General features: G+C 41.8%; 1 protein-coding gene across 13 annotated transcripts in view; it reads left to right on the plus strand.

The window, feature by feature from the left end:
- LOC124291538 (muscleblind-like protein 2a) overlaps window positions 1-22,487 on the plus strand; it is a 238,834-nt gene extending 216,347 nt beyond the window's left edge. For 10 of the 13 annotated variants that reach the window (XM_046728544.1, XM_046728545.1, XM_046728546.1 and 7 more), the window contains 9 exons: window positions 1,098-1,262; window positions 6,606-6,665; window positions 7,677-7,877; window positions 9,137-9,391; window positions 11,495-11,563; window positions 12,266-12,419; window positions 21,465-21,500; window positions 22,126-22,210; window positions 22,346-22,487. In XM_046728544.1, the coding sequence (XP_046584500.1) occupies window positions 1,098-1,262; window positions 6,606-6,665; window positions 7,677-7,877; window positions 9,137-9,391; window positions 11,495-11,563; window positions 12,266-12,419; window positions 21,465-21,500; window positions 22,126-22,160 (975 nt within the window). In that variant the 3' untranslated portion in view covers window positions 22,161-22,210; window positions 22,346-22,487. The remainder of the gene's footprint in view (window positions 1-1,097; window positions 1,263-6,605; window positions 6,666-7,676; window positions 7,878-9,136; window positions 9,392-11,494; window positions 11,564-12,265; window positions 12,420-21,464; window positions 21,501-22,125; window positions 22,211-22,345) is intronic. The other 3 variants (XM_046728551.1, XM_046728554.1, XM_046728552.1) reach the window with 3 other exon arrangements.
- The last annotated feature ends 5,149 nt before the right edge of the window (window positions 22,488-27,636 follow it).

Genomic DNA, 27,636 nt, shown 5'->3' on the forward strand with positions numbered 1-27,636 from the left:
CTTCAGCAGTTGAGCTTATGTACCCAGCACTAGAAGGCGACAGGCCAGATGATAATCGTGTGAACAATCAGGAAATCTTATTTGCCAAATTTAGTCAGACCGTTTTTTTCTAATTCCTTGCTTTTGTTAGGGTATTTTATTTTAATCTGGCTTCATGATTTTTGCAAGCATCGCATCATTTTGAGCACTGATTAAGGGGAACGTGCAGGTACACACACACTCCCCCACCTCAGCCCTACCCCCAACCCCCTACCCTCCATATACCCCACCCCACTACAGATGAAATCACTCTCCTCCTCTCCCCTCACTCCCAAGACTTGAGCTGCCCTGCTAAAAGAACATGGAATTGATTGAACGGATGGGGGCATGTTAAATATTCATGAAGAATCAGACCTAATGTGACTTCTTGTGTAAAATTGATAGATTGGCAGTCATAATGTGTAGGACACCACCGACCAGGTTATTTTGACATTCACCTCTTTTCAGGGTGAAGAAGAAAACTGGACAGAATTGCATTTTAGAATTTACGTCTTGAGTCTCATTGCTCTGTGGGGGTTATTCTGCTTTATCAATCAGATTGGAAAGGTTTATGATTGTGAGAGTTTGAGCATGAGCCAGTGGCAGCTGATTACATCATTACTAAAGGCAGCCTTGCATCCAGCATGGCTGTGAAGAATTGGCACATGGCAACTGTATACTGTTTGCTTTTAGTCTAGACACTAGACATGCTAGCTTTGTTGTAAGGAATGTTTTTATTGGCATCATATGAACAAATGAAATTCATATACATTTGCACATATCATAATATAGTTACTTATTACTCTGTCGGCTGATGATTGTCTTGGACCCCGTGCATATGTTTTATATGCAAGTCTGGACTAATCACACAGAATAAAGATAGTACATTTGTCAGATTTGGGAAGAAGATTGGCACAAGTCACACATTTCAAAACATTTTTCACTCTCTACTAATGCAAATGTTTTGCAGAAAATCATCATGGTAATGATGTCCTCCTGAAATATGTGCAGGGAATAACTGAATGAACAAGTGAAGTTCTTGATCTGTAGAGTGATAATTTCCCATGCTTTCCTTCCAGGGTAAATGTCAGAGGAAGGATCCTCCCTGCAAGTACCTGCACCCACCCCAGCATTTGAGAGAGCAGCTCCTCCAAAATGGTCGGAACAACTTGATATTGAGAAACCTGCAACTCCAGGCTGCTCAAGCTGCCATCCAGCCATATGTGCCCAATGTGATTCCAATGGTGAGTGGGGCTCTTGTTTACTTGTCACATCTGCTTTTTGACAGACTTTGCTTGTACCTTTCACTTGACATTGTCTGAACAGAGAGTAATGTAGGAGTGAAATCTGGGGTTCAGCTGGATAACTGCAGGATTGGCCTCCAGGCTTGACCTGGATTGCTGGACTATAGGACAGGACTAGAAGCTTGACCTGGATTATTGACTATAGGATAGGACTAGAAGCTTGACCTGGATTACTGACTATAGGATAGGACTAGAAGCTTGACCTGGATTACTGACTATAGGATAGGACTAGAAGCTTGACCTGGATTACTGACTATAGGATAGGACTAGAAGCTTGACCTGGATTACTGAACTATAGGATAGGACTAGAAGCTTGACCTGGATTACTGACTATAGGATAGGACTAGATGCTTGACCTGGATTACTGACTATAGGACAGGACTAGAAGCTTGACCTGGATTACTGACTATAGGACAGGACTAGAAGCTTGACCTGGATTACTGACTACAAGACAGGACAAGAAGCTTGACCTGGATTTCATTAGACAGGACTCTGAGACTCTGGGCTTGACATGGATTACTGCAGGATGGGACTTGAGGATTGACCTTGACTACTTTAGGATTAAATTCAAAGCTTGGACTGTAGGATGGGATTGATGGGTCAGTATGGATCAGTGTAGGATGGGACCGATGGGGTAGTATGGATCAGTGTAGGATGGGATTGATGGGTTGAGTATGGATCAGTGTAGGATGGAACTGATAGTATGGATCAGTGTAGGATGGAACTGATAGTATGGATCAGTGTAGGATGGAACTGATAGTATGGATCAGTGTAGGATGGAACTGATAGTATGGATCAGTGTAGGATGGAACTGATAGTATGGATCAGTGTCAGTGATGGAACTGATAGTATGGATCAGTGGGATCTGATAGTATGGATCAGTGATGGAACTGATAGTATGTGTAGGATGGAACTGATAGTGGATCAGTGTAGGATGGAACTGAGGATGGAACTGATAGTATGGATCAGTGTAGGATGGAACTGAGTGGATCAGTGTAGGATGGATGATAGTATGGACTGAGGATGGAACTGATAGTATGGATCAGTGAAGGATGGAACTGATAGTATGGAATCAGTGTAGGATGGAACTGATAGTATGGATCAGTGTAGGGATGGAACTGATAGTATGGATCAGTGTATGGAACTGTATCAGTGGATCAGTGTAGGATGGAACTGATGATAGTATGGATCAGTGTAGGATGGAACTGGATCAGTATGTCAGTGTAGGATGGAACTGATAGTATGGATCAGTGTGGAACTGATAGTATGGATCAGTGTAGGATGGAACTGATAGTACTGATGGAGATAGTATGGATCAGTGTAGGATGGAACTGATAGTATGGATCAGTGTAGGATGGAACTGATAGTATGGATCAGTGTAGGATGGAACTGATAGTATGGATCAGTGTAGGATGGAACTGATAGTATGGATCAGTGTAGGATGGAACTGATAGTATGGATCAGTGTAGGATGGAACTGATAGTATGGATCAGTGTAGGATGGAACTGATAGTATGGATCAGTGAAGGATGGAACTGATAGTATGGATCAGTGTAGGATGGAACTGATAGTATGGATCAGTGTAGGATGGAACTGATAGTATGGATCAGTGTAGGATGGGTCTGATGGGTTGGTCTGGATCATTGCAATACTGGACTGTAGGTTTGGTCAAGACAACTGTTGGTTGATGGGTTGAACTGGTGAACCTTAGGAGTGACTGAGACTTGAGACTTGATCAAATTCTGCAACTTGGAGACCAAGTGAAAAACTACTGAATTCTGAATAATCTTCTGTTAACATTTTGTATATGAAAAACATGATCAGTTGTGTTTATGAGTTCCGGACTGACTCTAATGACAAGTCTCCAAATAATATTTTTTTTATCCATGAATTTGGAAAATTAGACTCTAGCTTAAGTGCAGCACAAGTTGCCATGGCCAGCCGAAAGTCTAAGACATTTACACAGACAAAACATCTGTCAAGTTTAAGGGTTTGGGTGTGTTCTTTGTTTTTAGAACCTTGCATGCTGACACTGTTATACATAGATCTTCCAGAGTCCTTAGCTTTTGACTGAATTTGCTTTATTATTGATATTTCTGCATGGTATTTGGCTTTTTATGTTTCAACCAGCAATGACACCACAAGCCCTTTTGAGTGCTTGCATTGTTGCAAAGCCTTTTAATGCAAATGTCACTATATGACTACATAGTAGATCTATCTTGGACATAACGATTTTAGATTTATGAGTGTGCGTTATAGCTCTGTTATTGTCTTTGTGTGTCATTTAACACTGTAGTAACACTTGGTGATAACAGCTGATCGTGCTGATCTCTCCTCGTCAAGTACAACACATTTCTATTATACTGATGCAGTACTGTAAACACATTACTGACACGGTTAATGGAAGAAATCATGCATGGCTAGTCCTGTACATATATAACAGGTTAAGGAAGATTAGGGAATACATCAATTTAGATATTGATATGTGAGTAAAATCAAGGAATGGATAATTTCACACTTAGAAAACAGTCAACATTATGTATATTGTAATCTGGGTTTTTGCATTTAGGGATATTTCAGTGGAGATTCTAATATTGTTATGAAGCTGGAGCAAGAATGTACATTGAAACATCACTAAATGCAATAAACCTGAAGTTGTTATCTATAAAATTGTGCATTTTGTGATTTACTCATGAATATTTGGAATGCTTATGAAACAGCAACAGAATTCTTCTTTTGTCCACATAGTATTACAGAGTGAGACCAAGCACAGTTGTGCATAAAGCAATCATCTGAAATAGTGATAACACTGTAGACATACTTGAAACTGACCACTTACAAAATATCAAAAACAGTAAATTGTTTGCCAGCAAGTCATATTTTTATACAATGTGGTGCTAGAAACTATGATGTATTAATACTAGAAAGTAGAGAAAATAGCATGATGCACTTCATTGTTGCCACTGTTTGTTTGTTTGTTGTTGTTGTGTTATGACTGTTTGGTTTTTTTCATGTCCGATGTCAGCATATATAACAAGATTCACTCCAGACTTTCACCCACAATCTTCTGGCCTTGCCCTTACTAATGCAAAATGTAAACACAGAATGATCCTTCCTTCCAACACCTTCCACTTGATGGGACTTGACACTTTGCTTTGTCTCTTGCAATGTGAATATAGGCTGTACTATACATCTGGGAAGGGAGGCTGGGTATTCGATATTAACTCTTAGATACTGAAAAAAAGGTTTATGCTCAAAGGTAATGAAAGAATTTTTTCTTAATTTTGATCTGGCCTTTCCTGTTCTATCGGTGTATGAAAAAATATCCCATTTTTCATTGTTTGAGTTTATTACTCGAAATTACATATCCCTGATTTATAACATAATAAATCAGTCTCAGTCTGGAGTAGTCATGCCAGTGTAGATTAACAGCCCATCCTAGAAATAGGCAGTGCCAGGGTGGAAACAGCCCATCCTAAAAATTCAGTCTCCTAGGCTGGATTAACATCCCATCCTAGAAATAGTCAGTGCCAGTGTAGATTAACAGCCCATCCTAGAAATAGGCAGTGCCAGGGTGGATTAACAGCCCATCCTAAAAATTAGGCAGTGCCAGGGTGGATTAACAGCCCATCCTAGAAATAGTCAGTGCCAGGGTGGATTAACAGCCCATCCTAGAAATAGTCAGTGTCAGCCTAGTTTTACAAGCTGTACAAGAGGTAGTCAGTGTTAGGATAGAACTGCCCATCCTCAACATGTTCAGTGCCAGGCTATCCAAAAGGCTGTACCAGACACAGAGATAGTCAGTGTTAGGCAAGACATGAAGATCTATACAAGAAATAATCAGTGTTAGGCTAGACGTGAAGGCTATACCATAGATAGTCAGTGTTAGGCTAGACGTGAAGCCTATACCAGAGGTAGTCAGTTTTAGGCTAGACATGAAGCCTATACCATAGATAGTCAGTGTTAGGCTAGACGTGAATCCTATACCAGAGATAGTCAGTGTTAGGCTAGACCAGAGATAATCAGTGTTAGGCTAGACGTGAATCCTATACCAGAGATAGTCAGTGTTAGGCTAGATGTGAAGCCTATACCAGAGATAGTCAGTGTTAGGCTAGACGTGAAGCCTATACCAGAGATAGTCAGTGTTAGGCTAGACCAGAGATAGTCAGTGTTAGGCTAGACATGAAGCCTATACCAGAGATAGTCAGTGTTAGGCTAGACGGAAGCCTATACCAGAGATAATCAGTGTTAGGCTAGACATGAAGCCTATACCAGAGATCATCAGTGTTAGGCTAGACCAGAGATAGTCAGTGTTAGGCTAGACGTGAAGGTTATACCAGAGATAATCAGTGTTAGGCTAGACCAGAGATAATCAGTGTTAGGCTATACCAGAGATAGTCAGTGTTAGGCTATACCAGGGATAATCAGTGTTAGGCTAGACCAGAGATAGTCAGTGTTAGGCTAAACTTATCACATAGATAGTCAGTGTTAGGCTAGACCAGATAATCAGTGTTAGGCTAGACCAGAGATAATCAGTGTTAGGCTATACCAGAGATAGTCAGTGTTAGGCTAGACCAGAGATAATCAGTGTTAGGCTATACCAGAGATAATCAGTGTTAGGCTAGACGTGAAGGTTATACCAGAGATTATCAGTGTTAGGCTAGACGTGAAGGTTATACCAGAGATAGTCAGTGTTAGGCTAGACCAGAGATAGTCAGTGTTAGGCTAGACGTGAAGGTTATACCAGAGATAATCAGTGTTAGGCTATACCAGAGATAGTCAGTGTTAGGCTAGACATGAAGCCTATACCAGAGATAGTCAGTGTTGGGCTATACCACAGATAATCAGTGTTAGGCTAGACGTGAATCCTATACCAGAGATTATCAGTGTTAGGCTAGACGTGAAGGTTATACCAGAGATAGTCAGTGTTAGGCTATACCAGAGATAATCAGTGTTAGGCTAGATGTGAAGGTTATACCAGAGATAATCAGTGTTAGGCTAGACGTGAAGGTTATACCAGAGATAATCAGTGTTAGGCTAGACGTGAAGGCTATACTAGAGATAATCAGTGTCAGGCTTGTTTTGCTGGCTATGGAAGCTTGCAAATGTCAAGCTCATCATGCTGTTTGTCTGTGAGATAGTCAGTGTTTAGCTAGTCTCGCTGATTGTCCTGGAGATGGCAAGTGTCTTGACCCACAGTTACAGCTGCATTGGACTCTAACATTTTGCACACCAATACTAATTAGTCTGCATGAATATTTTTCTTTTTATTTCAATGTTTGAGGCCGGGAACAAAGCCGTGGCGTATTCCACAGTTCTGCCCACCGGACATTACCCCCTTATGGTCAGTGGTAATATTCTTACATTATTCACGCACCCTTCATAGTACTGCCATCTGCATGCAGTCACTGAAGGGGGAAGATCTTGTGTGTGTCTGCCCATCTGTACATGTTCCAACTTTCCCCACACCCATTACTAGATCTTTGCCAGTGATGTCTACCAATCAAACTGTACTAAGATTACATGCTACACACAAGATCTTCCATCTCTCCCTATGCTTTTCATAATCTTAAAGCTTGCTTAGCATTTGCTTTGACCAGATAGATGCTTGGTTTCTTTAGATAATGAATTTGATTGCTTTTGTTGCAATAATGACTAGATGAATGAAGCTATGATGTGCTAATTGTTGAACAGGGCCCACATGCCACATGATGAAACTTGTCTCTCTTCCAGAGTTGCTTCTAGTATGTTGCTGGGCTCTGCTGCTGCGGTAGTTACACTATATAGAGAGAGCTAATGTTTATATGTAATGGTATTTCATAGCTACCATGGAAATGGGAAGTTGCAAAAATGTTTTGAAAGGACATGTCGGAAACTTTCCAGTTATATATTCCTTTTCGGTTAATCATGTTATTTCTGCTACCCTATTTTTGAGTCCATGAAAGACAGAGGATCATGATGCATTGGTTGATATATGTCCACTGGGCCAACAATGATCATGATGCATTGTTTGATATATGTCCACTGGGCCAACAATGATCATGATGCATTGTTTGATATATGTCCACTGGGCCAACAATGATCATGATGCATTGTTTGATATATGTCCACTGGGCCAACAATGATCATGATGCATTGTTTGATATATGTCCACTGGGCCAACAATGATCATGATGCATTGTTTGATATATGTCCACTGGGCCAACAATGCGGCAGCATTCAAGCTTCCAGTAGCACGGAATTAGCAGTTTGTACACTGAAGACTCTCTAAATCTATTCAAGTATAGAAACTGTTGTTATTTATTCCATTTTTTCTGAGCAGTACTGTTTGCACCTGTGTATGTTGATGTTTCAGGCCCCACCATACATGAGTTCTGCACCAACATCAGCTGTGGCAGCCTTCAATCCCTACCTAAATGCGTCCATGCCTGGAACAATGGCTGTACCAGGGACTGGTAGTGAAGCCACGGTTGTCACACAGCAGATCCCAGGTGTCATCCCCACACCTATACAAGCTAGCAGCCAGCAGAAGGTAGCCCGCCCCGATAGGCTTGAGGTAGGTCCCCCCTAGCTCCTCCTGCCCTCCCTCCCGTGTGCTTGGATGATGTACCTAGGTACATGGGAACTCACTTTGTAGATACTTGCTGGGATGGCACCATTCATGTTTGAAAGTATAAGCTTGTCCTTATATTTATATGCCTTAGATTCAAGTGTTCTGGAAAGGGAAGGCACTCTGCTGCAAAATGCTTCCATCTCTCAAATGCTTCTTTTTAGATGTAGGTCAGCTCTCTGTACATTTGTTCATTTCCTTCTCCTGGATGCTTGGTATGCAAGGACCCTGGTATATGCTCTGTCAACACCATCTTGCTACTGGACCCAACCATGAAGTAGTAAACTTTGGTTTACCTAATGCATTCCCCAAATGTCATAATAGGGAGGGAAGTAATAAGTTTACAACAAAACATAATCAAAATGTTCTGTTGTGTAAGTTTATGAAAGTGTTCTTGCCTGTAGTGTTGACATGACTACATTCTTGTCTGTGTCTGGGAAGTGCAGCAGATGTGTTTGCCTCAGACACTGTTTCTCCACAGAAGTACAGTGGGCTGGGTGAAGCTCTGTGTGCTCACCTTCAGACAAAGGTAGCAGGTTTACCACTACTTGGAAGAACTGTCTGCTCCAGCCATAAATACCACTAACTTATGTGGAGTATTCCTACCTGCTCTCTAACTCAGACAGTATCATACACATTTTATATCTTAAACTGTTCCATATACAAAGAAAAGATTAAATAGCTTCGAGTAATGATAACTTATTGTAATAACCTAATGGTAGGTAGACTATCTTGAAAGAGAGACATCATTAATGTCATTTAAAAGACTGACAAAATATTTATTGAAAAGGGTTTGGGGTATTTTACTTTGGCTACTTAAATATGCTATCTGAATTAAAGCTTTGGACAGCTTGTGTACAGTTCTATTCACAAGTCACTGCACACATCTGCACTAAATTTACATTGCTACAACAAGCTTTTATCAGGGGCAGGTAACCCTATTTTCCACAAGCTGGATTTAACATGGTCACTGCTGCTAGTTCCATGTGTGTTATCACAACAACAGTAACTATGTAGTGCTTCCCTAGCCACTATTTCTAGACTTTAGCACATTCTAAACTAGTTCACCTCTCTCCTGTAAATTGGTTTGCTTTCTCTCTCTGACATATGTCAAAGCTAGCTATTTTAGTTGCTCAAGGGGCACCCCAAGCTCCGTCTGCAAGTACTAACATATGCCTTTTTCTGCTTTTCTACATTCATTTCAGGTATGTCGTGAATTTCAAAGAGGTACATGCACGCGACAACCTAGCGAATGTCGCTTTGCTCACCCTCCTGACAATGTAACAGTCGACCAATCCGACAACCATGTAACGGTGTGTATGGATTTCATAAAGGGGAAGTGTACGCGGGATTCGTGTAGATATTTTCACCCTCCGGCCCACCTTCAGGCCCAGATTAAGGCCGCTCAACAACGGGCAAACGCTGTCGCTGCGCAGAACGCCCCGACCCAGACTCAGCTGGTAGGGCTACCGTCTGCTTACTTCACACTTATACAGTCTGTCTGTCTGTCAGTCTGTTACCTGTCTGTCAGCTTATTCCTCCCTCTGTCCGTCCATCTGTCCGTCCTCTGCTGTCTTGTGTCTGTAGTTACACTCTATCAGTACCTTGCATACTATGCTTGTTGAGTCTTACTTTACCTTATTATTTATTGCTAGACCTGAAACATGGGAATCTGATGCAATTTATTACAAACGATGTGAAAGGGAAGGGTGGGTGTCATTTATCTTGTGGACTTTCATTCATACCCATCATCACTCAGAAGAAAGCTTTCAGAGTTACTGATGTATGAGATGTTTTTTGTAATGGTTGCATCAAGATACCTAAGATTCTAATGCTGGGTCACTCCACTTGAAAGCTGCATTCCCTGATATGACATCCGTCAGTCCATCCATCGTCCCCTTGCTGAAAAACGCTGATAGTTTTTTGTTTAGTTTGAGCGTGGCACTACTACACTACCTCCACGCTCTATTTGATGTGGGCCGGGAGTCAGCCAACACACCCTCTCTCTCTACCTCTTTAGACTCTTAACACTGCATTGTGCAAGCTTGACCGCCAGCCCACATGCCCGCCCGCCCGCCTGTTGTAGTTGCAACCACTCTCTGCCTTTAGTCACTCACCTCTATGAAATGCCACCACTGTCTGAGATGGCCACCATCCTGCTAGGGGCTTGTTGGTTAGCTCGGGTATCATGCAAAGTGGACCAGCCAACATTGATGTCGTTAGCTACCTGCTGCCCATGTCTGCTGGTATTGCCAAGCACTGTAGATCTTGCTCTGTCTCCTGCTACTTCAATCCACAAATCTGCCACTCCAATCCGTATACAGACCACATCCATCAGTTTGTCCGTCTATCCGCAATTTCCAATGTAAAGCTGTAAATACCTGCGCTGGGAGCCCCAGACGATGCCCTCACAGCAACACCGTAGTCTGCCACAAACCATCTTCCTAACATTTACACGAAACACGTGTACATATATAATGGATGGCTAATTTCTCTAGACAATTCCAAGCGAAATGTTCGACTGTTACAGCGTTAAGAGTTTCAAAAGGGGGTTATATTAGTCAATTTCAGCAAATCAAGTCAGTGACCCAAACTGCATGTGAACGTTTGGTGTATCGCTTGGTTGTACGTACGTGCTAATATATACCAATCCACGCACATACATGACACATGCGACTTGCTATCTGAACACTGCAATCAGCTTCAAGCTTTGTCCTATATTTTTTTGAAAACCCAAGGACAAGCTCAATCAAAATTCTTCAATAGATTTGAACTAATCAGATGGAAAAAAATTCTCCTTCCACATGGATGATCAACCTTAAATTTTGGGAGTAAAGGTATGTTTCCAAGTTGAACAGACAAACTGTTGTAACCCCCCCATAGTTACAGCACTTTGTCTGCTGCACTGAAAATCATGACATGATCAACAATGGTTGCCATTGCAACAAGAATACATAGTTTAATATGATAGCTCTTGTAAAAATACATTATCGTTTTGTTTTTCAGCTTTGATGGTTTAATTCTCTTCTGTTGCAGATTTTTCTTATTTGACTAGAAATGCAGCAGGGTTTAGCAAATTGAACTTACACATCCACAAAATAAATGAGAGCTTTCTGTATGTTCTGATGAGCATCACATAGACAAACCTTACTCTTTGCTTTGGGTTGACTCTTTACTGAAAGTGTTTTATTTCTAATTTTTGTTATATGCATGAATTATTAATTTTGGCACTCTGTCTTCTTCTAAGGGTTCTACTCACGTTGTTGATAATAACAACTCAAGCACTTGGCATCTATCCAAACACTTACCTATATTTTAATTTCAAATTATGGGGAAGGATTTTTCCTTTACTGGATTAAAGGCATGATGTATGTCTCTCTCTAAAGCTTTTTGTAAAGATAACATTGAGTATTTATATGCATGGTATCAATCTTGACCGACGGTGCCTTTTTTATTTTCATCACCCAACATGCCTTGCTGCTTGCTGTTGTCATGTGCCGCCATCCCTGCCATGCCGCCATTTCATTGGCCAATTGCCATCATGTGCTCTGCATACTAATTAGCCGCAAGTGGTTGAGGTCTTGACCGCGGGCAAGAAGCGACCTCGTGACCCTACAGACGATCTTGTTCTGGTACTATTTCCCATCATGCTTTGCATGTAGCTGTAGAAAGCTTTAAGAGATTGTTTGCACAGTCACATGACACACAAAGTGACATATCTTGCTTTCTGTAGAATTAATTTCATTTTCCTTTCATTCGTGATCCAAATTGTCTGGCAGTATTCTCACAAGCATCACAGTACACGCAGGCTACTGCATGGCAGCTTCTGACTGGAGGACACCCAGTTTGAAACTCTTGTCTATCAAATTGGGACAGGGGTTGTAATCTATCCGTGGTCATGTGATTCTGCAACATCAATTTGATAGCCAATCAATGTAAAGATATTTCTCTATCTGTCTATAAGTAGAGTATTGGTATTGAAGCGAATGTGATTTATACAGCTGTCTTAGTTTTCCCCCAAGTAGTCCCCTAGTCTAGACTGTTCTTCAATGATGATACTTAGCCCAGTCTACTGGTCTTGTAGATGCTTCAAGCTCTTTAATATTAATCTTAGAAATGCTCAAGAGTTTTTTCTGTAAAGCAATTGAAGATGCTAATTTTAACACTATGTCTGATCTGTCGGTTGAGTTACTTGATCTTTCTTCTTCTATTCTTTCAAATCATTCCAAGAGAAATAATGTGCTGTCTGTCTGTTGTTTATGTTTGTGTATGATAATTTCCCCACACCTGCTTTGCTTTGGGCCAATCATTTTTGTCCTCTCTGCCACCCATAGGGTGCCATCCCTGGAGTTGTGCCCCCTTACAAACGGATGGCGATGACGGATGCTAAGAGTGGATTTCCCATGACGTACCAGCCTAGTGCTATAGGAGCATATCAACATGCCGCCCTTATGCAGCTAGGACAACAACCATATATACCAGTCAAGTGTAAGTCCACTTTTTCTCACCACTTGGCCACCACCGCCATCTTGGCTAACTCACAAATTACATGCTAGTACTGTAGGAATGTATGGTGTATTTTGTTTATATCTGTGTGGTATAGCTACCAATGCATGCACCGCCTCTGCTTGACAAGACACAGTAGTCATGGCAGCATCAGTCTGCCAGCTTCTCTGCACATGTGGCCCAGATCTGTACCAGACATGCAAGCGATGGTTCAGAATATTGCAGTATTAAATCAATTGAAACTGCAAAAGCTCTGAGTGGTGAACTACTGTGTATATATGATATGAGCAGAGGGGTTGGTGCATTCAATGTTGTCACACTCCCCTTTCATTCTGAAGCAATATCCTCTCTGAATGGAACCACCACCATAACCCTGGTTGTAGTGGCTACAGGAGCATGACCTTTTCAATGTGCATCAGTCACTAAAAATTCTATTTTGTTTCATTCTTGCTGGTTTTGTTGACACTTCTGAATGCTTGCATGTTAGGATTTGCATGAGAAGACTCCTCAGACCGTGTGCTTACCCTCCTGCACAGATCTGTTTGTAGGCTTCACCAGCCTGCTTCACTGGGTATTTACCATGTAACTAACTAAACAGTGGAAGTCTCACTCATGTCATATAGTCCACTATGTAGTACACACTTGATCACAATACATTGGACGATGGTTATAAAAGTTTTCAAAATTATGAATATTGTGGCTGAAAGGTGGACATACATATTTCAATGCTACTTGAGTGATGGCCCCTTTCTCAACATGCAAGCACCAGACGGTGGAGACAGTGTACAGAAACCAAATTATCACTAACAATTATTTGTTTCTAATATAGTTGAACTATAGTGCTTTTGGGATATGGAATAATTTTTATTTAACCACTTTACCTGTATTTTGCTCACTGGTATTTATGTAATGTAGCTTATTTTATTGACTAAAAGAGCCCACATCAGTCTTGGAGGCAGCTGCCAGTGAGTTGTGTACCTGACATCCAGAACTGACATACAACATACTTAAGGAAAGTCACAGGCTGAAATCTCATCATGTGCACATAATTATGAACACATTTTATGGAAGTATTTCTTCCCAAATGTCCATTACTGCCAAGTAGTGAGAACTCAAGTCTCCTGTATAGGAGATTCTGGGTCATGATCAACTCAATGGGTTATAGATACTCTACGCCTAATTGGCTTTCAGACAGCTTTTTTTATGACAGTGGTAGCATTTTAAAGTGCCAAGAGGGTTTTAAGTTCATTATGCTTGCGTTTCTGTATTCTTAAAAGAGAACTACTTTTTCGTGTGGTCTGATTTGACACTGTTTATTTATTACTATGGACTGAGGTTAGAGTGAGTGAGTTTAGTTTTACGCCGCTTTTAGCAATATTCCAGCTATATCACGGCGGAGGACATCAGAAATAGGCTTCACATATTGTACCCATGTGGGGAATCAAACCGGGTCTTCGGCGTGACGAACGAACGCTTTATCCACTAGGCTACCCCACTGCCCCGACTGAGGTTAGAACTATTATTTCAAGGGAGTACTCTGCCACCTGTTTTGTTGTCATATCAACGGGAGGGGGGCTACGGGGAGTTGCGTCTGTTATGCACACCAAAACCCCAACATTATGAGGTCAAACCCCCAGTTTGCAGCAGGATTATCACTAGGTTTGTCAGCACCATTCATGAATGGTAAATATCAAAGGCAGGAATCACTTCAGGCTTTCCTCAGGCTGACAGGAATACCGTTCCAAGTGGTGTTAAACCCAACTCACTCACTCACTCACTCACATCCACAGAACTTATTCTAAACTGACGGTTCATGTGTTGCATTTAAATGCTAAATAGACAATACATGTGACCATTTCGAACATTGTTAGGCTACATTTTCTACAAATGTGACATAAGTCACATTATTTTTGGGTGTATGTGCATGTTTGTTAATCACTGAAGCTGTCGGTAATTGCTAATAAATAAACATTATTTGTAGTTTGATCTTCTAAAAAACCCATTCCTCCTTACTACAGATTTAGAATATTGGTGAGAGTCTTAGTCCAAGACTGATGTGGCATGTTGACCTGACTGAGTTGTAATCACTGTCTTCATCTTCATTACACCTGTCTGAGCCATGGCAGTCTCCCTTGTGAACAACTTACAAGTGTTTATAATCCCTTCTTGGACAGAGACACTGATGTTCTGGAGACAGGTGTGATCAGGATGCATGCGTAGACCATAACACCATTTTGTTATTTTATCATTTTTGTTCTGTTTCATGCTGACTACACAAACCTGTGTGCTTCTTGCCATTCTGCATGTGTCTGCTTCACCTGCACAATTTGCATTATGTTGCCATGGCAACCTTTGATTGACAGATCCGCTGGTTGTTGCCCCAGCCGAGGCTGTGGTGGCGGCCCCTGCTTGTCCAATCCCCTCTAATGCAGCTAGTGTCATGTACTTTGATGACAATAAACAGGTAGCTATCTAATCACCTGCTACAAACACTAATCAACACTTTAACCAGTAGGAATAAAGCACGCACGCATGCACACACACACACACCAGGGGGCAGCAGGTATCAAGAACATTTGTGATGTTAATGTTTTACAATTTACATCAAGTGATGGCAGTAATTGTTTCAGGATGTCAATACTGTGTTGCTTCAATATATATGTAGTATTTCATCATTCTTTTGGTCAAAGAGCTTCACATATTCAGGGTGTTTGACAAGGCATTAGGACATAGTAACAGTCAGAAGTTGATGATGTTTCACTGATTTGTACCCAGATCATCATGTGTGTGATAACTGAATGCATTGAGGTTCCAATCTTTCATGCCTATAAAGTGACATTTGAGGCATATACTTTTTTGTCCGAAACATACATGTTGAAAAATATCTTTTGTTCATACAGTCATATGAACACATCTGTCTGTTCTTGAAGTATGCAGATCTAGTCAACTTGGTCCATATCCTACCTTGTTGAATGCAGCTGAGTAACTACACTCCACAGTGGTATTATTTGTCATGATGGCCTCGACCCCAGTTGACCCAACAATAGCAGTGGACAGTTTGTATGACGACACAATCTGTCAACTCATTATGATTTCTTCCCTCAAAGAGTTACTGGGTGCCTGTACTCTCCTAGAAACACAAAAAGTTGTGTTTTGGTTACTTTGTTGTTAAGCACAAAGATCTTTTTCCTTGGAAATACTACTGAGTCGCAAAGTACTGGCACATTATGCTCTTATATAATGTAAAGAGGAAACATTATGCTGATTGTGAAAACTGAAATTGTGTAATGGTTTGAACTCTTTAGATTTGCAACCAGTTTCCAACACAAACAAACAGGAGTATTTTTCTTGTGACATGGGTTAGGTCTTGTCACAGTGAAGAGAGGTGTCAGGGACATCAGCTGTCAGCACTGACAACATAGGTACACAGAAAATCTGTATTTAGCACTAGTCTAAGATAATTACCTATCAAAGTGTTCTTAAAACTTCAAGCAGTTCTAACATGAAGAATCTTATCTGGAATGTGCCAGATCTGTGACATTCACCCTGTCATGAATAGCATTAAGCTTTCAAGTGTAAGATACACAAACACACTCACAGCTGTGTTAAACTAGACTACACACACACAGCTGTCTCAGTAGGACCAATGCACATACACAGCTGTATATGTTTTTGAAATAAAACTCATTCCGAGTATGTACTTAAAATGTTTATTAATGCAAACTTGTTCTCGCCACTTAAAAATGTTTATTAATGCAAACTTGTTCTCGTCACTATAACATATCGCACACAGGTCTCAGGAATAATGCTCAGATGTGTAAGACCAAGACACAAAGGATTAACACTCAACTCAACTCAACTCTCAGTAGGACCAACACACACACAGCTGTCTCAGTAGGGACCAACAACACACCAACACACTGTCTCAGTAGGGACCAACATACACCAACACACACTCACAGCTGTCTCAGTAGGACCAACATACACACACAGCTGTCTCAGTAGGGACCAACACACACAGCTGTCTCAGTAGGACCAACACACACACAGCTGTCTCAGTAGGGACCAACACACACACAGCTGTCTCAGTAGGACCAACACACACACACAGCTGTCTCAGTAGGACCAACACACACACATGTCTCTCAGTAGGACCAACATACACACACACAGCTGTCTCAGTAGGGACCAACATACACACACAGCTGTCTCAGTAGGACCAACACACAGCTGTCTCACCAACATACACACACAGCTGTCTCAGTAGGACCAACATACACACACAGCTGTCTCAGTAGGACCAACATACGCACACAGCTGTCTCAGTAGGACCAACACACACACAGCTGTCTCAGTAGGACCAACACACACACAGCTGTCTCAGTAAATGCACACACAGCTGTATATGTTTTTGAAATAAAACTCATTCCGAGTATGTACTTAAAATGTTTATTAATGCAAACTTGTTCTCGTCACTATATGGCTGGAATAATGCCGATGTGACGCAAAACCCAACTCAACTCAACTCAGTAGGACCAACACACACACAGCTGTCTCAGTAGGACCAACACACTCACACAGCTGTCTCAGCAGGACCACACACACACACACATATGTCTCAGCAGGACCAACACACACATATGTCTCACAGCTGTCTCAGTAGAACCAACATACACAGCTGTCTCAGTAGAACCAACATACACAGCTGTCTCAGTAGGACCAACATACACACACAGCTGTCTCAGTAGGACCAAAATACACACACAGCTATCTTAGAAGGACCAACATACACATGCAGCTGTCTCAGTAGGACCAAGACACACAGATGTCTGGGAATGACCAACACACACGCAGATGTCTCAGTAGGACCAACACACATAGATGTCTTAGCAGGACCAACATACACACACAGCTGTCTCAGTAGGACCAACACAAAGATGTCTCAGCAGGACCAACACACACACAGATGTCTCAGTAAGACCAAGACACACGGCTGTCTCAGTAGGACAAACACACACATGGTTCAGCAGGATTAACACTCACAGCTGTGTTAAACTAGACTACACACACACAGCTGTCTCAGTAGGACCAATGCACATACACAGCTGTATATGTTTTTGAAATAAAACTCATTCCGAGTATGTACTTAAAATGTTTATTAATGCAAACTTGTTCTCGTCACTATATGGCTGGAATAATGCCGATGTGACGCAAAACCCAACTCAACTCAACTCAGTAGGACCAACACACACACAGCTGTCTCAGTAAGACCAACACACACACACAGCTGTCTCAGTAGGACCAACATACACACACAGCTGTCTCAGTAGGACCAACACACACACAGCTGTCTCAGTAGGACCAACACACACAGCTGTCTCAGCAGGACCAACACACACACACATATGTCTCAGCAGGACCAACACACACATATGTCTCAGTAGAACCAACATACACAGCTGTCTCAGTAGGACCAACATACACACACAGCTGTCTCAGTAGGACCAAATTACACACACAGCTGTCTTAGAAGGACCAACATACACATGCAGCTGTCTCAGTAGGACCAAGACACACAGATGTCTGGGAATGACCAACACACACGGAGATGTCTCAGTAGGACCAACACACATAGATGTCTTAGCAGGACCAACATACACACACAGCTGTCTCAGTAGGACCAACACAAAGATGGTTCAGCAGGACCAAGACACACACAGATGTCTCAGTAAGACCAAGACACACACAGATGTCTCAGTAGGACCAACACACACAGCTGTCTCAGTAAGACCAACATACACACACAGCTGTCTCAGTAGGACCAACACACACTCACAGCTGTCTCAGTAGGACCAACACACACACAGCTGTCTTAGTAGGACCAACACACAGCTGTCTCAGTAGGATCAACATACACAGCTGTCTCAGTTGACCAACACACACACAGATGTCTCAGCAGGACCAACATACACACACAGCTGTCTCAGTAGGACCAACATACACAGCTGTCTCAGTAGGACCAACATACACACACAGCTGTCTCAGTAGGACCAAGACACACAGATGTCTCAGTAGGACCAAGACACACAGCTGTCTCAGTAGGACCAACATACACACACAGCTGTCTCAGTAGGACCAACACACACTCACAGCTGTCTCAGAAGGACCAACACAGACACACACAGATGTCTCAGTAGGACCAACACACAGCTGTCTCAGTAGGATCAACACACACAGCTGTCTCAGTAGGACCAACACACAGCTGTCTCAGTATGACCAACACACAGCTGTCTCAGTAGGATCAACACACAGCTGTCTCAGTATGACCAACACACACAAACAGATGTCTCAGTAGGACCAACACACAGCTGTATCAGTAGGATCTACACACAGCTGTCTCAGTAGGACCAACACACACACACAGATGTCTCAGTAAGACCAACACACAGTTGTCTCAGTAGGATCAACACACACACAGCTGTCTCAGTAGGACCAACACACACACACACAGATGTCTCAGCAGGACCAAAATACAAACACAGCTATCTTAGCAGGACCAATATACACATGCAGCTGTCTCAGTAGGACCAACACACACAGCTGTCTCAGTAGGACCAACACACACAGATGTCTTAGAAGGACCAACATACACACACAGATGTCTCAGTAGGACCAACACACACAGCTGTCTCAGTAGGACCAAGACACACAGATGTCTCAGTAGGACCAACACACACAGATGTCTTAGCAGGACCAACATACACACACAGCTTTCTCTGTAGGACCAACATACACAGATGTCTTAGCAGGACCAACATACACACACAGCTTTCTCTGTAGGACCAACACACACAGATGTCTCAGTAGGACCAAGACACACAGCTGTCTCAGTAGGACCAACATACACACACAGCTGTCTCAGTAGGACCAACATACACACACAGCTGTCTCAGTAGGACCAACACACACTCACAGCTGTCTCAGTAGGACCAACACACAGACACAGCTGTCTCTTTAGGACCAACATGCACACACAGCTGTCTCAGTAGGACCAACATACACAGCTGTCTCAGTAGGACCATAATACACACACAGCTGTCTCAGTAGGACCAAGACACACTGCTGTCTCAGTAGGACCAACACACACAGATGTCTGAGAAGGACCAACACACACACACAGATGTCTCAGTAGGACCAACACACACAGATGTCTGAACAGGACCGACATACACACACAGCTGTCTCAGTAGGACCAATACACACAGCTGTCACAGATGTCTCAGCAGGACCAACACACACACAGATGTCTCAGTAGAACCAACACACAGATGTCGTAGCAGGACCAACATACACACACAGCTGTCTCATTAGGACCAACACACACAGCTGTCACAGATGTCTCAGCAGGACCAACACACACACAGATGTCTCAGTAGGACCAAGACACACGGCTGTTTCAGTAGGACAAACACACACATGGTTCAGCAGGATTAACACACACACAGATGTCTCAGTAGGACCAAGACACACGGCTGTCTCAGCAGGACAAACACACACATGGTTCAGCAGGATTAACACACACACAGATGTCTCAGTAGGACCAAGACACACAGCTGTCTCAGTAGGACCAACATACACACACAGCTGTCTCAGTAGGACCAACAGACACACAGCTGTCTCAGTAGGACCAACATACACACACAGCTGTTTCAGTAGGACCAACACACACTCACAGCTGTCTCAGTAGGACCAACATACACACACAGCTGTCTCAGTAGGACCAACACACACTCACAGCTGTCTCTTTGGGACCAACATACACACACAGCTGTCTCAGTAGGACCAACATACACACACAGCTTTCTCAGAAGGACCAACACAGACACACACAGATGTTTCAGTAGGACCAACACACAGCTGTCTCAGTAGGACCAACACACACACAGCTGTCTCAGTAGGACCAAGACACAATGCTGTCTCAGCAGGACCAACATACACACACAGCTGTCTCAGAAGGACCAACACAGACACACACAGATGTCTCAGTAGGACCAACACACAGCTGTCTCAGTAGGACCAACACACACACAGCTGTCTCAATAGGACCAACACACACACACAGCTATCTTAGCAGGACCAACATGCACATGCAGCTGTCTCAGTAGGACCAACACACACACTGCTGTCTCAGTAGGACCAACACACACACAGCTGTCTCAGAAGGACCAAGACACACACACACATACACACAGCTGTCTCATCTTAGCAGGACCAACATGCACATGCAGCTGTCTCAGTAGGACCAACACACACACTGCTGTCTCAGTAGGACCAACACACACACAGCTGTCACAGTGGACCAACACACACACAGCAGTAGACCAACACACACACTGCTAGTAGGACCAACACACACACACTGCTGTCTCAGTAGGACCAACACACACACACAGCTGTCTCAGCAGGACCAACACACACACAGCTGTCTCAGTAGGACCATCACACAGCTGTCTCACAACAGTGCCTATCTTAGCAGGACCAACATGCACACAGCTGCAGCACAGCTGCACAGAAGGACTCTGCCAACACCAACTGTAGCTGTCGACTGTCAATCCAGCAGACATCCTGCTATCTCAGCTAGACTAACCCCTTGGTAGCTGTACAAAACTAACAAACTAACACATACTCAATCGTTGTGATGCACCATCCTACTAATGCACACATGCTATTTAGCTATCATTTAGCTATTGTGAACAGTAACAGTTCCTTTGTCAAAGCAGAAGTACATTGATGCAAGATTTAGACAACTATGTTGGAAAATAACAAGCCATCTACATCCTTACTGAAGATGTGTCCGTCCATCTGTCTCCCCCTGTGTATCATAGGGAATCTGACACTCTGCTTGCCCCGAACTCTCCGAGCTTGTCAGTGTGCCCGGCTGCATTATGTTGCTTCATATCGCTCATAGTAGGAGGACTTTTCTCAGTTGACAAGAGAACATTCATTTAATCTTTGTTCCAAATTCAGGGCATTTGACATCACAACAAGTAGCAGATGTAACACGTGAGTCCGCTCTTGCATCCTGTTCCTCGCAGAGCTAGCTCACTGCTTCCATCTACCAGCAGACATGCAGCACCAATTTGCTTATCTCAACAAAATGCTTGTGTACAGAACATTTGACAAAGACACAAAGAATATGATTATATTGTTCTCATATATATATATATAACATGTAGTCTTGACTAATAATGGTATTTGGGTCAAGGTGAATTCTTTTCTGTCATTACTTGACACTAGATAAGTCACAAGGTGTAACATGACTATAACAGCCTGAATCCTTCCATAATGTACAATACAGGCCATACACACCACAAAGCATGGCACCATTCTCACACATGGCACTTTAGCCTCTGCATTGTGCAAATACAAACACTGATAAATGTTGTTAATGCATGAAGACTGGTTCTCTTTGATTCTGTCATTAGCTTTTCCCCTAGCCGTTATTTAAATGTGTAAATGATATGAAATCTAAACAGATGTATAATTTATACTGTTCAGTAAATTATTGTTAAATCTAATTATGCTGATTGAGATGGTAGTAGATGTATTCCTCCTGTGTAGGATATATGAGTGCTGGCCCTCTAGATGGGTGCATATGTCCTCAATGTCACCTATTCTTCACTTTCAGTTGCGGGACACCCTCCCAGTGTGCCGAGATTTTAAGTCCGGCCAGTGTGACCGGCCGCAATGCAAGTATGTGCATCTTCTAGAGGGTAAGTCAAAGGGACAAAATTCTAGCATGTCTTGTATATGTTTAATTTATGTAGACTATAAGCAAAATGCATTTATGGAAGTATGTTTGAAAGCTACGTAGCACTCTTACAACACTGCTCTCACTTTTTTTTCAGAATACGTTGAAGTGATGGATGGCCATGTGACAGTTTGTCGCGATTCTGTGCGCGGCAAGTGCCAGCGCCCTCTGTGCAAGTATTACCATATTCCCGTAATTCTGCCAGCCTCATAGGTCTGCCTGTCTGACCCAGGGGCTAGCTCGGACTTAAATGAGAAGGGCAAAATGTCTCAAGCATGATGGTCTCTACTTAGTGTTTCAGCCCAGTCAGTTGGTCTGATCAATGTCCATGCTGTGTTGTATCCTCCTGGATCGGGCCAAACAGGATAGCCAGCTTATGTCCAGTTGTGGTCAGACATGGAAAAGCACAGATTTTCTTCATTCAAAACCATTGTTGTTATGCTCTACTTATTTTATGAGCACTAAACTTTAGAAATATTTTTTGTTTAACTATTGAATTTTAGTTCAAGGATATTTTATTAATTTTTCATTGTCACAATTGTTGTGTGAAGATGGCTTTTGAAAATATTTATCAAAACTTTGTTCGCAGATGCACAAAGCTTTCTGAGAAATTATATGATCAAAGCTTGCTTTATACTGTCTTTTAAATATTTTGCTTATGAAGGCTAAAGTAGATGACTTTCTGGCAAGCTTTACCATCCCTTGCCTGCTGGTAATATTACACCCTGATCCAGGCCACACCTTAAGGCTGGCACCTGTGTCTGTAGGTCAGCACTTGCTAGATGCATCACAGGGACAGCACTTGTAGGTTATCATCAAGATTTACCCTTCCAAAAGTTCATATAATTCAAAGTTGAATTTCAATCAAAATGAATGGCAAATCTGCAGTGATGTGTAGGCTGTGTAGATGGAGGGTGGTGATGCGTCCAGCCTGTCGGCCAGCACTGGGATCCAAGGAGACACCTCTGGTGCATCTCTCAGACCTGGTTTTCAGTTCTAAGAGTTTTTTGTTTTAGATGTCTCGTTTCTCTCCTTGAGTCTCAATGCCCACCTTCAGGTACAGGTTGCAAACCAATCAAAAGAAAACCTTGCTTCAATGTACTGCTCACACAAAATTTGATACTAGATTTTAAGTGCAAATTGTGATGTAAAATGTTTTACTTGTGTTGTGCTGGGTTCTAGTAAACTGGTGGTGTACACCTACCTACATATTGACAAGATTTTAGAATTGTGTCATTTGAATGTCTCCATGTGCCATAAGACTGGACTGCCCCTCTTAAGGGTTGGCATCCACTGGTTTGGACTGTTGTGTTCAAGCCAGGTGATTGGAAGGACTTCGTTCCTCCTACTGTTACTGGTTCTATATCTTGGTGGTAGTTTATTGGTTTGTCGTCACAATGACGATGGTATAGTAGTATGTTATTTACATTTCCAGAACCCTGTCAACTTAAGAAAGGTGCATGTATAGTGTTAGATGCTGTTAGAGCACACCTTATTAATGAACTAGTGCTGGGTGCTCTTAAAGTATCTAATATAATCACATTTTTTAGAATTGTTATTGAGTGTCGTTTGTTTTTTGTAATACATATTTCAAAAACAAAACCAAATTTACTACTGTAAGCCATGTGATTTGCGTACATGATTGATTTTCATACATTTATTGCAAGACAAAACTGCCCAACATTTGGATATTTCCTATAACCTGAGTAAGTACAGATCCATATGCACATAGTGGCATAGATTCATGTCAAGACAATACATTTAGGTTTTGTTAAGTTATAACTGTATGAAAATGAAATGGTTTACAGTAAACTGTATACGTACAATGCCATTGAACTTTCCAAAGATGTCTGGAAGGTGAAGGCCATGACTTTTACATGAGTGAAGGTCATGACCTCTTCCATGTGTCCTTATATACCTGAGGTGATAAAGTTTGTACATATTTCTAGCAACAGTGTTCACACGGTGATCTTTTTGGAGGGACATTACATACATATCAACTTCAAAAGTTGTTGTTTTTTTATAGAAAAAAATTATTCTCTTTGTTTCTGTGAGAAATACTAAACATGAAATGTTGGCTGCTGCTGCTGCTGCTGCTGTGCCCTGACCACGTGATGTGCCACAAGTCTCCAAGAGACTGGCATGGCTCACTGTGTTACAGCTTGGAACGGATTCCAGCAGTTCCAATTAAACTTTTTTGTCTTTTTCTGTTTCTATCCAAAAGCCAGATTTTTAAAACCTGAGTGTGTAGTTTTGTGAATTTTATGTTATTAGTTTTTAAAGGGACACACAGTTAAAATGTTTTAATTTTGGAGAGTACCGTATATTACCGTCTATAAGGCAACCCCATAGATAAGCCGACCCCCAAACTTGACCCTTAAAATCAGTGTCAAAATGGTATGTTTCGTGCATAAGCCGCTCCCCCCCCTCTGCGATGGGGTCCTAATCACGTCAAACACAGACAACTGGCTGTTACCAATAATTATAACTTTCGTCCACATTATTAAAAATATTCACAATCATATTGCGTCTACTCATGCATCGATATGAAGTGTAGTTGACAGAAAAGGGATAAATATCATACATATTGTAGTTAGACGATAACATGTCAACAATGACTAATATGTAATAATATGTTGAAATAATGAAAACGTACAGGTTAATATGTATTTTATTCATCGTTCACAACATAAACGCTGTAATCGTGGCAAACATCCTGGCAGATGTACCGGTAACCTGTAACATCGTCCTGGCAGGGCACTAGCGAGCTAAAAAGTATTTCCGTGAAATTGTATCTCATAGATAAGACGACCTCCTTATACAGACATATTTTGATGGTCCTCAAAATTCGGCTTATAGACGGTAATATACGGTATGTCTTTCCAGGGGTACAGAAATTGATATTTTTTGATTTTCATCTGACATTTTATGAGCAGTGTATTTCAGTGTTGAGTTTTAGATATCCAGTGTCATATAGGTAAAATATCCTAATGTACCAACAGTTATACTAGTATTTGTGATACCATATGTATTTTGTAGTTGTACCCAATCGTATCACTATGGATACAAATCATTGTAGTTGTAATCTGTATGTATCACATGGATACAATTCATTGTAGTTTTTCTGTATGTATCACCATGGATACAATCATCATTGTAGTTGTACTGTACGTATCACCATGGATACAGTTCATTGTAGTTTTACTATGTATGTAATTCCATGGGTACGGTTCATCATTGTAGTAGCTAACCATATGTTGCTGTGGCAACACTAAGTTTTGAGATAAGAAAAGTCATGAAATACAGTGTTGCCATGGTGATATAACAACATCGTGTGCCGAGTGTTCTGTCATTCATCTCCACGGCCCTCTGAGGGCACTCCACCGATCCACGATCCAGCGAAATATTTAATGTGGTCCCATTTTGACATTATTCAAATGATTTAGATGTACATGTATGGATTCCAATAAATCGTGGTGCTCTTTTTCTTGTCAAAGTGGTTAAAGCAAAGGTTATGTGATGAAACTGGAGTGAATACCACATTTGACAAGATGGTGTACAGTTCTTCATGTTCTGGAGTCTGTGAGTGGCGGGGAGCTTGTTCCACTGTTTGTACCCATGTACTGTTGTCTGATTGTCTCATCATCACCGTGGAGACACATGATATCATATGTACATTGTAGACTTTCTTTTTGTTATTTCTCTGTTGTTTGAATTCCTATTGAATACAAGGGCTCTGGGTGTAAAACACACAGGGCCACTCTGTTAAATAATTGTTATTAACAATGAACTTGTTTATTTTTTTGGATGCCAGTGACGCAAGGACATAAAATGTTCGACTTTCAAGGTATTTTGGATCTGTTTGGCCTCCAGCGGAAATGTTCCTTCACCAATGCTTGTAAGCTTTGTGTGAGCTAGTTTGCCAAGAACTGTCAAACAGTTCGCCCGGATCAGCTAATTTGAATGAAGCGCCTTTGCAGAGCAACTAAAACAGAAATATCATCTTGAAAGATAGTAGTTTGACACTGCTTGGTATGTGTGCTTGCTACCTAGGTTCTGAAGGGGATGGACTTACTGACATAACTCTCTCTCCGTACAGGTATGGAGGTACATCTCTGCACAGATTGTACCAGGGTCACAAGCAGGAGTATGTTTGTTCGCTCATCGATACTACCTACCTTCCACTAGTTCTGCTACCTTGCTTCTTGCTACTCTTCAGTAGCACCCTGCTCGCTACATTGTACCAAAACTTGGCTTCTCTAGTATCTGTCTGCATAGCTCTATGTACGTGTCAAACACTCTCGCCAGATTGAAATAAATACTAAAATTACAAATATATTCTGAAACCAACCTAGTGTGTGTGATTATTGCTTAATGCATGCTTAACACAGATTCTTGTGTAGTCTGGCTGGCCGGGTGCAAAGGATGGACTCCCTCGCTCAACATCACAGGCATTGTGCCTGATAGTTCTGTTCTGTATAATATCCCCAAAAAGTGGAGTCAGTCAGATGATGAAGTTCCCTCCTCTGTGTCCTGCCAGCCTTGCTCACTGACCATGGTAGGCCCTAACATTGGCCAACTGTCTTTGGAGCCCACCTAGAATTGCACTGAATGGGAGTGTCCCCAACACTCATTTCACAACTGAAGTACTTATGCCTAAAACTAATTCACCTGAATATGTAATTAAATGAACTTATTTGAATTGCCAAAAACTATTAATCTGAATCCCAAGTAAAATGTACTACAATTCAAAACCCCGATATAGCAAAGAACCAGCCAGGGATTGGGATGGATTGTTGTACACATTAACATTTAGATGGCTGTCATCACTGCACATTGTCAACATAACATACCTGCACAGCTCTTGGTCACAGGGATGGCATTATAATTCAGGATTACGCTACAACTGGATCCAAATTTGCGCAATCACTTACATTCCAGAGCATTGAGCATCTGAGTAGAGTATCAGCTGCTGGCAAAATTCCTGTGTAAGCTTGCTTGCTGCCATCTTGCCCTGTTAGAATATCTGCTAGAGCCAGCCTAACATCCTTTGTCCGACAACCTTTCTTCAAACCATAGGATTTTCCGATTATCTGCTAACAGCTGGAACAAAGATGACCTTTTGTCAAAATAGACATAGCCTGTTTGTTTCCACTGTCATTATCTCCAGTACTTCAGTGGTATTTTCAGTCAGTATCATGCCCTCTAAGGACAGATGCTTGCTGCATTGGCCTGCTTATAATTTGTGCCAGAATTTAGATTGAAGAAATGTCATCTTTTAAGCTTCCGTGCATTGTCTCTAATGTATTCACACAATTACAGCATATTATCAAGACTAGGAGTTGGTCTCTAAACTTTTGAAAGGGCATTTGCAATGTTCGTGTTAGA

Source organism: Haliotis rubra, unplaced genomic scaffold (assembly GCF_003918875.1).
Source record: "Haliotis rubra isolate DU_JTF1 unplaced genomic scaffold, ASM391887v1 Scf495, whole genome shotgun sequence".
Classification (NCBI taxonomy): Eukaryota; Metazoa; Mollusca; class Gastropoda; order Lepetellida; family Haliotidae; genus Haliotis; species Haliotis rubra.